The sequence below is a fragment of the Anoplophora glabripennis genome, unplaced genomic scaffold, assembly GCF_000390285.2.
Source record: "Anoplophora glabripennis isolate ALB-LARVAE unplaced genomic scaffold, Agla_2.0 scaffold4, whole genome shotgun sequence".
Lineage (NCBI taxonomy): Eukaryota > Metazoa > Arthropoda > Insecta > Coleoptera > Cerambycidae > Anoplophora > Anoplophora glabripennis.
Window position 1 is genome coordinate 3,008,236 of NW_019416568.1, and position 12,503 is coordinate 3,020,738.

At 31.4% G+C, this 12,503-nt stretch overlaps 1 protein-coding gene across 1 annotated transcript; it reads right to left on the reverse strand.

Annotated features, from left to right (window-relative positions):
- Window positions 1-9,143: 9,143 nt before the first annotated feature.
- On the reverse strand, window positions 9,144-11,810 carry LOC108917490 (cuticle protein 16.5-like). The gene is made up of 2 exons (XM_018724121.1): window positions 11,748-11,810; window positions 9,144-9,715 (listed from the first exon to the last, which is right to left on the reverse strand). Exons 1-2 carry the CDS (start codon window positions 11,757-11,759, stop codon window positions 9,182-9,184), a joined length of 546 nt encoding a protein of 181 aa, XP_018579637.1. The 5' UTR covers window positions 11,760-11,810; the 3' UTR covers window positions 9,144-9,181.
- Between the last annotated feature and the right edge of the window lie 693 nt (window positions 11,811-12,503).

The following is a 12,503-nucleotide window of genomic DNA, read 5'->3' on the forward strand; positions in this document are numbered from 1 at the left end:
TGGACCAACAAGAAGGTGGATATGTTTATCAACGGCCTGACGTGCCGTTTGGGCAACAGTCTATACAACCGGGAGAGACAGATTTGCAATTGCCTGTGCAGTTACCACAACATCCTGGTTTTATACAAAACGTCAGGCAATTTCAGCAAAATAACGTTCAGGAAGCTTCACAGCTGCAGAGTGTGTTTAGGCCTTCTATTCAGTTAGAACCACCTTATAAGAAATAAATTGTTAGGTCAAGGTTAGGTTTTATTATATGTTATTTATTTTTTATTATTTCGTTATGTTCGTTGTTATTATTATATCGTGTAAATACTTTATTTTTGTATTACCTACTCGAATAATCAAAAGTTATTATATATACTATTTATACTTTTAGATTATCTACCTACATAATTGCCATATTTTGAAGAAATTTAAAAATATGTGATAACTTTTGTTAATCCGATCTAAATACTTGTTTTATTTGTTATAAATAAAGCTATGATTAATATAAAATTTTCCCATTTCTTCACAAAACATGCTACAAAACTTATTCATTTAAATTACAATTTGTATGCCAGGCAAGTACCATCTTTAATTAAAAGATTAATTACCTTTCTAAACATTTTTGAAGGAAACTGTAATTCTATAACCTAAACTCTGATCTTTAGGATGTACAAATTAAAACATGGGTCAATAGGACTAAAATACCCAAGAAACACATATTAATCTAATTCACATTTACTAAACATCTAAAACTATCTACAAAATTATTATTTTTTAATAACTCTAATGTTTTCTAACACACCGAGCTAAAATTTTGCACACGTTATTTTGCTGTACTGTCACAAGTGCAAGGAATGGGAGTGATAGTACCTGTCGACCTCTCCAATGCTTTCCTATACACGCCTATGGTTAAGAAATACTGCTTTTTTTAAGTAAAACATTTCTTTTCCAAATCCTCGCGCCTCTTGCAAAATTTTGATTAGGGCACAAGGAAAGTCCCATTTTTTCGCATAAGGAATCTATAGTTAGCAGATTGGCCTATTATTTTATGACACTCTGTATAGTTTACATTATTTATTGTGAAAAAACACTTTGTACAGAGAAATAACATCTAAAATATTCTTTTCTAGCAGATATTTGGTGTAGGTAAATTTTTTAAACAGGGTGAGATATAAACCTCTTAAAGAAACATTTTTTTAACATTTATTATATTGAAAATAGAGGTTATCAGAGCCCCTTACGGACGCCTATGATTGATCTATTTTCACAATAATTTGTAAAATCAATAGAGCTATTCATTCGTACATTTCACACTAAATATAAAACAAATCATGGTTTAAGAAAAACTAAATAAAAACCAAACAAAAATGTTTTTTCAAGAGCTTATATCTCTAAAAGGAAGCCTTTGGAAGAAAAAGTGTATACTTCAAAATGACGTTATATTGACGAGATCTATCGATTGTTAAAGTTCTAGTCATAAAAAGTGAATCTCCCTGTATATGTTTTACATACATGCACTGTGTTTCTATAGACCAAATATAATCCAGGAACTGAAATGGTGAGATATGCAGGAGTTTAGATATTTTATTTGCGTAATTAAACCACGCGGTTTGCATGTCTCAAAAGTGATAGGGAAGGATTACATTCTGTCAAAAAAGTATCCGGAATTTGTCAATAAAACACAATATTTTCAATTAAACATCAAAATTCATTTTATCTTCTTCAAAATTAGTTTACATTTGAAACAATACACCTTTTCCACGAACAACCCAGTCCTCAAAGCACTTTTTAAACGCATATTCCGGTATGGACTTCAAATACTTCTGCGAGTTTTGTTTTATGGCTTCTATCGATTTGAAACGCATCCCACGAAATGGTAATTTGAGTTTGGTAAAAAGAAAAAAGTCAGCAGGGGTCATATCCGGCGATTACGGTAGCTGCTCGATGACATTCGTTGAGATTTTGGTCAAAAATTCATTCACAATTATCGCTTTGTGTGATGATGCATTATCATGGTGCAAAATCCAAGAACTGTCCGTGGAATTATTAAATGACAAATTCCGGATACTTTTTTGACAAAATGTATTTCTATAATAAAAAATATTTTAGTATTTTAATACTCTTTCTAAATATGTTTAAGTTGGACATTATTAAAAAATAGTTAATTCAATTGAAATGAACAAATTGCGGACAATTTTTTTAATCAATGGAAATGACATTACCACTCAGTTGTTTTTTCCACAAATAAAAAGGAGTCTGCAAGACACAGTGGTGCAAGCCTCTATGCAATATAAGAGTTATTCACCTTGCACTCGATATTCATTTATTTAAATAAAATCTTTCTAATGATTCCAAGAACCTAATTATTGGACGCCGCATTAGATATAAGAATACAAATTACGAGACGGAATTTCTGTTGCAAATCAAATTGTGCAACATAAATCACTTGAGTTTGAATTTTGCACTTTTTCAATTACTCCATTTTATTTTGTAACGAATTCTATTGCGATACTGGGACTTTTTTTATTTGATTTTGATTAAGTAAACCGGACGTAGTTATTTAAATACGACAGTAAATTATTCTACAAGAACTTATTTTAAATAATACAGCTGCTGTTTGGGGCAGTATAGCTTCTAACATGTGGTGTCTTTATTTTGAAATCGGGTGTTGAACTGCATATGAAACAGTAGCTACGGTTTTTTTTATACAGGCGTTAGAAATATATAGACCATTAAGTTATTACGTTGTAGGTAGGTATATTAATTTATATTCTTTTGTGCTCTTTCGTATCTTTGTCATGCTGCTGTGGACCCAATGAACAGAAAATGTATTACATGCTCCACTACTTAACACTGGACTAACATTAGTTTTTTAAATTGTACAGTTTTTATTACCAGCGCTAGTACTTTTACAATACTTTAATTCTAATAATTCCAAAAAATGTTCAACAGCGCATCAAATGAAGTTACATATTTTGATGCCTAATATCTAAGTATGCTAAACAAATAAATTCTTTTACAACCTAGTAATTAATTACTTTAAAATAAAAAAAAGTGTTCAATCCAAATTCTACAGCGGTGCACAATAAACCAACCTAAAAAACAGTTTTCGAAAAATTTACTTCTTTCCTTATTCTTAGTTACAATTGGGACAGAATGTAATTCATTTTTATTGTTATATATTATGTAACGTTATTTTTTAATATTTACGTAGTTTTCTCTTTACCTTTTTCTTTAAATAAATCCTGTTTAGAGGTTCGATTTTCATAATTCTAAATATACAGGGTGTCCCATTAATATTGCGAAAAAATTCAGGGGGAGTTTCCTTGACCAAAAATAAGAAAGAAAGTTCCTATAAACCTATGTCCGAAAATGCTTCGTTTCGGAGATATAGGGTGTTGAAATTTAGAGAAAATACAAGGTTTTTACTAATATCTGGAGAACCCTAATTCCAATTTTTTTGAAATTTGGTATATTTGTTTATAAAAACGGTAGACGTCTTCTGACATATAAGAAAACATATAAGACGTCACTGCTTTTTCTTAGGTGTCATATTTTTTTCTAGTTATGCGATTAAAAATACATCTTATTTGTCTCTTTACTTTTTTTGATATCTTGCTTCGTTTCTCGTTATAACATTATATTGGTTCATTGCATAGTTACAGTAATAGTCTGTATTTGTCATTACTTTAATAAGGCCTTACTGCATCTCTACAAGGATCATCAGCTCAATATGATGAATTATTTTTTTATACAAAAGAATTTCAAAAATCAGTCTTACTAAAACTAATTTTGAGGATCAACTCATTTGTTCCAAAATTGAATAATTAGAACACTTTTTATTTTATCTGATAGAAATTTTCAGACACCTTGATCATAAATTGATATTTTGAAGTTGTTGGAAATACCTATTTACAAATCATACACTTAAGTGCAAATATGGCGAATATTGTTTGATAATACAGACAGCACTAGAATTAAAGAAATTGCTAAACTTTAGTCATCTGTTGGTAACGTTTTTTTTTTTAGAGAAATTTTAAAATCTTTCTTAACCACATCTACAACCTTCCAGTGAATTGTGAGACCACATTTTTTTAAACATAATATTGACTAAGAACTATGCGTTTGTGCAAGACTACTGGCAAGATCATATTTTGCATAGCCAGTACTAGTTATAACAAAACATGCAAGTAAACAATAATGAAATTTTCTGTTACGAAGCATTCTAATTGTTTCTAAGATTTCATTAATTTTGACGAGTCTCTTGACATAGATAATATTTGTAATGCTAATAAAGAAATCACAAGTGAAAATTATGTTACGGTTAGTCATTTATTTTCACATAATTATGTTTTATTAATTTCCACACAAACCCTTGTGGGTTACTGTGAGTTGATATGAAACTATCGTGGTCAGATTTTTAGTCCTGGTTGAGATACAGTTGCAACAGATAAATTGCTATGAGTTCTTACGGGTATGTAGAAGAGAACTCTAATATGACATCAGCAGAAACAGAAGACAAATTAATATTATGTGGTTATTGGAAAGACCACACGGGCTACTATTTCAGAAGCTTTTCTGCGACGATTCTGACATTACCTTCATCAAAGGACATGACGATTGAAAATAAATACAGTTTGTACATTTTTGAACAAGTTCGTCTTTCTAAAATTAACCTCTCTAGTTTCAGTCACTGAACTTTGCGGTACTAGGTATTACAAAAAAAGAGTTTAATTCAATAAACTGTATTGATAAGTGTCACGTCTAAGTGAAGCTGTAAATTAATTTATTAATTGGATGTTAATCTGTTATTTATCGTTGCATTGCAAAATCGCTCTTTAACCACAGAAATAATCGAATTGGAGTGAACAGTTATTTTAAAGGTGTACTAAACTCATTTATTAGAATCGTTGCATGAAATGCACTCTCATAAAAAATTTGTCAGTTCAGACATATATTTCTTTACTTATATTTTGTTTATTCATCTGCCATGAAACGATTGGTAATCATTAAGAGTAAAACCACATGTTATAGAAATGAGTGGTCACTTTTTTATGGTCAAGCACACATTGCTTAAAAGAAAATTGACATCGGTTGTGAAGTAAACTGAAACTAATATTTTTTGTGCCTCTAGTAATTCTTATATTATTATTTTCTGCTTATTTTATGTAACATGAACTAGAGTAACCTCTATAATATAATTAATATGATAAAAAGTAGGATAGTGTATACTGTATACCTACCTCTAACACAATTTTCTAACAAATACATTTAAATTATAACATCCTGTATGCAGGATGTACCAAATTGTATCTTCATAATTTCGGGCGCAGTTAGAACAAGCGAAAATAAAATGATTTTGTTGTACAGGGTAGTGCAATTTTTCATTGCGAAACAACTTATTTTAAGCAAAAGGTTTCATTTCATCCACGACTTTGTATGGATTTTTTAAATAGTTTATACAGGATGTTAGAAGTTTCACTGTCTTAATTTTAACAGACGATAGAATACATTAAAATAAACAAAAAAACCCTATATGACATGACTAGACCCAACCGTTTCCGAGAAAAAAATTATCAAAATCTCCTTGACTTGATGTACAACAGTTCAATAAATTAAGGAATATTGACATAACTGCGTGTATAGAATACCATAAAATACAATGTTTATCACTTTTTTACATATTTTTCAGTCATAATTTGATTAAAAGTTCCTGTTTTAAGAGATTCAAATTACTAAAATTCGAGCTAAAATTTAAGCACAACACTATCTTCGTACTAAAAAATAGATACATTATATATTATTTATTTAAAAACTGGAAAACTATTGTCTTGAAATTTATTAATGTTTCACAGTTATAGTTGTTTACATTTTTGTTATTCCGTAGGACAAGTATGCCGCGTGCAAACGTGGTGTGCATCAGCTGTGTAACATTAGGTTAAGCGCTGTTGTCACGTTGTATTAAAACTCCCTAATATTAATACTCGCTGTATTTTGAAAACTGTTAATCTTACGCCCCTGTAATATACACCTTTTTTGTTCATTTATGATTAATCTATCTCATGCTGAAGTAATGGCGATCAAACTTCTTACAACCTGCAGATTATTTGGAGGACGATTAGTCCTACTACACCAGAATACGTTTTTTTGATTATTTTGACATTTTCTTTAAGAGAATAGTGTCGCTGTTGCAAAAAAGTAAGTTCTGTCGTCTAACTATACCCATGAGGTACCTTTTTTGCATAAATAAAATGCAAATAACGAACTTGAACATCTTAAGCTTTCCAAAGTTATAGAAAAAATGTGGTATAAGAAGATACGGGGAATCCATTTCTGGATATAATTAATGATATCTTCTAATATGTAGTTTCTACAGAGTTTGTATTACTTATTTCACGAATAACTCAAGCATCTCCCTCTTCTCTGTAATTGAAAACTTTTACCATAATTTCAATTAAAATACGTATTGTGGGTACACATGTTGCAAGTGACCAATTTTTAAGTACAACGTCAAGAACGCCGCCGGACGCACCACGGGGTCCCGGAAGCCGACCCCTGCAGAGTGGCGCCAGGACCAGGGACTTCTGCCACCGACTAGCTACCTACGACCGACTTCAACTACGGGAACTCTCCAGCAAACTCTCAAACCGTCAACATCACTTCTACACAAGCTTAGTTTTCAATAAAATTAGTTTATTTTTACCGTTGAGAGAGCGTTTTATTCTTGCTGTACAGCGAAAGCAACCCTCAGTATTAATATAATGTACACAAGGCAGTAAGCGCTAGCAAATTTCGAATCTGCCAAAATTATTGAATTTCTTTAATTTTATGAGTTATTCAAATAAAGCAGTAGTGTTACATATCGATGTGTTCGTAATTTTATCCTCTATCTGTTACTGTCAAGATTCAATATGGCGCCCCTAAAAAAAAAACAATTTGTACTTTTCCTTTTTAAATATGTATATTTTCCACAAACACAAACATTTGACGTTTTTATCAATAATAATAATTGTTTTTTTTTTTGACAAGACAAAACACTCATGTCAAGACAAAAAATAAGATGCACATTATCGATATCTCTAACATCCGTAGAAATTTTCTTTCGGCGAAAATGGATTCCTCGTATCTTCTAGATGGCATTTCCTAAAATCGCTATTTTCAGTTTTTTTCACAATATTGTTAACTGTTTTTTTACTCTTGTATTTTAGTAATCTGATTTTTTTAATGCGTCTATTTTTATTAACTATTTCTCCCACCTATTAATTGGTTTTAACTGTCAGATGGTGTAACTTAAATAAATAAATATTTCAGGAACGGCAGCAGATATCTTTGATCTGTTTGGTTTATTTTAATGATCCTGAAAAAGCGCTACTTTTTTCTAATTTGAGCCACCCTGTAGTATATCTTACGGTTTCCCAGATGCCAATGGTGAACCATGAAAATCGGATCATCCTATTTTAGGTGTATAACATACAATTGGTCGCCATTATAGGAAAACGGAAAGAGCAATTATTGGAAACCGCAAGAGGTTTTTCTTTTATATCTGATTGTCATTTTGACAACAATGCAATTGCTCTCATCAGATCAGCTATGCCTAATTTAGCTTCAATCAGACAATTTTTTTAAAAATTGAAGGTATATGTTTTTAAAAATACACCCTACATAAAAAATTGTTGAGTAATATCATAGTATGCAATTCAGTTCAGTGAAAAAAATTAAATAAAAAATATTTAGCTCCCTTATATAATACTCTGCCATAATTCCTGGAACTATACGGAATCGAACGGTTTCAAAACGGATTATTTTTAAACGTAATCATCAACCACTAACTACTGCACAACGTTTTTGCAAAATTAAATTATCTCTTGCATTGAATCAAAGTGTGACAATTAAAACATGTCTATCGCAACGTCGTCGACTTAATAGGCAAGGAAACCAGCAAACCTCAAGGATTTTTCGCATCGCTCGGAATAAAAAATTAATTAGACATGGGATGAGACAGCTTCGATTTTGTAAAATGCTATTATGAAAAAATTAAGTAAAACAAAATTCTTTTAATTGTTTCGAGTTCTCTTGTGAGGGTTACAAAAAAAATAGTATATACCTGTTTTGATATAAAACCAAAGATATGTACAGGGTGCAAACGAATTGACTGCCAAAATTAAAAAAGTTTGATACTTATAACTCTTTATACTTGTAAATAATACTCGTTCGTAGTTATGGATTGCAAAACAAATATAATGGTGATAACAGGGATTTGTACGCGCGTTCTTAAAAATAATTAAGCGGTATTTAATGTCTGAAATAATTTAAATTGATAGAAATTGATGTTCTTTCCGCTCACGGTTCACAAAAGAGTACATTTGCCAACAGTGTTAATAGCCATAGACAACCAGCTCGATGCCAGAAACAGTGACAGTTGACTGTCGCGTTCGAGAAAGTAAGTCGAACGCGCTCTGTATTTTTTATTGATAACGATGCTGCAATATTATTAGCTTACTTTGTACCAAAACTAACTTCTCTAGGTAATAAGATACGATCAGCTATAGTTCTAATTGATAATCCTAGCAGGTGTGACAGTAATCTCTTCCAAATTGAAAGATCGTACACTAACTGTATAAAGAACAGTAATTATGATTGTCAGTATGTAAAAAAAAATGTATTTAAATTATTAAAATAAATTTAACAGTAGTTAAATCATGTTTCATTCATTAATGAACGTTTTCCCAAGTATTCCCATTAAAGATAACTACTGTATCACTAGCATATGATACTATTTTACGATCAATATTTAAAGTCAATACATGTAGACCACAAAAAGTATGGGACCAAAGACTGTTCCTCGTGGCACACCGATTTTCACCCTGTGTGGAAGATTTTATTAAATTGTATTTTGATATAGCAATTTATATAATAGTCGTGTTTACGTTTTTTTTTTAATAACTTATTAACAGATTATTCCTATATGTATATTTTCTATTCACATGAATAATTATTTGTTAATCTTTTCTTCATTTTACTTCTCGTAATTATTGACTTTGCTAGAGTATGTTTCTTGTGTTTTGAAAAGACGTATTACAAGGAAATACAATTTATTGTATAAATATATTCCGAAAATTTTACAAAAATACAAATAATATTTACAGCATAAATAATGAAGGGCTTATAAATACATCACTAGGTTTCTCGACCTCTAATGAAGGTACTTTCCATATCCAAGCCCAAGTGAAAGGTCGGAGTATCCCAAACCATGTCCCAGAGAAATGGGCGCCGCTATGGCAGGAGCGGCGTAGGATTTGATGACGGGGGAAGATAAATAAGCAGGAGCGGCATAACTCTTCGTAATCAAAGGAGCGGAATAGGAGATGGGAGCGGCGATGCTCTTAGCGAAAAGAGGCGCAGCGACTGGGGCGGCGATTGGAGCGGCGTAGGACTTGGCCAAAAGCGGGGCAGAGTAGGAAATGGCGGGAGCAGAATATGAAATGGCAGGGGCGGAGTATGAAACAGCTGGGGCAGAGTAAGCGAGGGGAGCAGAGATCGTCTTCACCAGTGGGGCAGAAATGGGAGCGGATAGGGCGATGCCGTGTCCAGCAAGAGGGAGAGATGGGCCGTAGCCGTAGCTCAAAGGCTCTGCGATGGCACCGTGGCCGTAGCCGAGCCCTAGGAGGCCTCGTTTTTCTTTCTTGTCTTCAGCTGAGGCAACTGCCCAGACGGCGACGATGAATACCTGCGTATTAAAAAATAGGCTTTAGTAAAGTTTTTAATTAAAAAAAAATTACGATTTTGTTTCTTTAAAATTGTCTATGATATTTATAGATGTTTTTTTTTAAATAGCGGTTTATTTTGGGTATACATACGTATACTAAAAAAATGAATTTATGTACGAAATCATGTATATACATAAATATAATAATTTTTCTATTTTACGCTCTATTTTGTGTTAGAAATTTCAAAAAAATAATTTCTCAAGAAATAATCTACCTATTATATACCTATTTTAGATAGATCAGTGAACGTATTTGATAAATTAAAAATTAAAAAGTAAGACATTTACTGTTGTAACTTGAAAAAGAAAGAAAAATGACAAAAAATTTAAAAAATAAATGATTTAAGAAGCTATACTCGACGGCCAAAATTATAGATAGTGATTCATCGCTAGCTCTTGGACTAGTAAGGGGGATAAAGCGTGCCGGGAACGAAAATCCATTGGCGTGTCTGCGTAAAAGGCAACAAGATATAGAAAATATTGAAAAAACATAATAAAACATACCATCTAATATTTTTTTAGGGTTTGCTATAACCGTCACTTTGATCAATTTTAATTATTACAGCATTTTAAAACGTCCCAGTTGTGTTTTTTTAATTTATAAATTTATTATAGCCATGGAATTAGACCCCTCGTCTACGCTTATGCTATGACGTTTCTCAGGTCGGGCAAATCAAGTCCGTTTACACCCACTAAAAAAGCATTTCCCTATTCCTTACCAAGTGCAAAAGACAGAGATAAAATATAGATCGACGTTCAGTGTAACTCAACTTCAGTCTACACGATTATAGATTCTACCGATGTGCATGGCGAGCGGCACAAAGATGAATAATATTGAACCGTAGAGAAATCATTTTATATTTTATACGCATTATGGTAATAGTGTTTTTATATTATGTATTAGTCACTCTTTATAATTACGGCCGCCGAGTATAGATAAAATTGCCATAACCATTTTAATCAGCTTCCTTTTCATTAATAAAGAAACAATTCTAAAGAACCACTGACCAAAAATGAGCTTTGAAAGACTAATAATTATTTTTATTTAAAATATACGTTGTCCAATTTTACATATATACAGGGTGTATTTAAATATACAGGGTGTATTTAAATAAATCAACCCCTATCACATTTTCAGCAAAATATACTCGCGTTAAACAGCTCATCTTTTTAATAATGCATTGCAATACATTTATTTTTTTTCTTATAAATCCTTAACCTTTCGGAAAAATTTGAAGAGATCGAAAAGTTAGTATATGAATAGGGCTTTTTAGATATATTTTTTAAAAGGAAAAAATTTGATCGAAAAAAAATTAGAAGAAAAAATGACTTAGGGGTTGATTATTTCAACCCTTTCAGAAATACTTCAGGGTTGAAAAAATTTCAAAAAGTGTAGTTTCTTTGACAGATAATGTTCACCAAGTTTGGCTACTTTAGCTTGAAATACCGGGAAGATAAAAAAGAAAAACAATTTTTTTTTTATTTTTGGAGGGGCGTAACTTTTCAGGGGAGAATTTTTTCAAAAATTTTTATACCAAAGACCCCTATTAATTTTCATCAGAGAAACGCCCCCTGCATTTCTTCGGTGTTATTTAAATACAACCTGTATATTATATGTTGTATTATTATAATTTTCTCAAAAATATTCGTACATACATGGATAAGCAAAAATTTTTTAAAAAAATTACGAAGAAGTATTTGTAGTAACAAAAAATGGTTTCAGACAATACTTATTTATATTTTACTTATTTATTTGTTTAGTTTATTTTATGGAGCTGTTTCTTTAATTTTACTATTTTTAATGTTTTTGTTTGAATTATTTATTTCATTGTTCAGTCGATATAGGAGTAATAATGTAAAAAATCGTACCCTCAATGATATACATCCACAGTTATAAAATTAAGTAAAAAAATACCACAGTATCACTAAATACAATCTATCCACAGCCAAAATTTCGATATCACTGACAAACCATAAAAATCACCATACTTACCAAAAATTTCATGTTGGTTATTTTTTCTGTATGTAACTAACTACACAGTTGAATGCACAAGTGATGTGTGATGCATTTTGAGTCCGTAACTAATTTATATACACACTTCGGTGGAAGGGTTCGGACGCTTATTTTTTAATCACGTGTGATATTATTAAACTAGATCAACATCAACCATCGCGTACGAATTGTGGTAGGTACGATTTTGTCATTAAGAGGTTTTACTTTTACTTGGGCAAATAATTATGCCAAAGATTGCGAGTGTATGCGTTTGCCAGTCAATGGCACAGGAAGAACACACCCCGGGTCGACAGTTTATTGTTCGGCTTTACCATTCCGAAAGCGGGCTCAGGTGCTACCAGGATTCGTTTCAGAGGTATGGAAAATGTGACTAAAATATTAAATTTGATTTACTAATTAGTCCGCGAGGATAGTACATTTTTGTTAGATGTTTTTCTGTAGAGACGTTTTTCTTGTCGCGTGTTTTGATGAGTCGGTGAGAGACTAGATACAGAGATTAGAAAATATTTTCTAATTGTTAATTGTACCGAAAATAATGTATGTTTCAGCATACGTTATTCAAAAATTTTTGTGGGCGGATGTTTAAGCATGAAAAAATCTAACCTATGCATACGTACATTTCAAATAATGGATATTTTGTTTTTTTTTAATGGTTTGATTTGACACAAGTAGATGCAAATTTTGTCCATTTGATTTTATTAAAGTATGTTGTGGTAAATTCCTTATAGTTTGCGA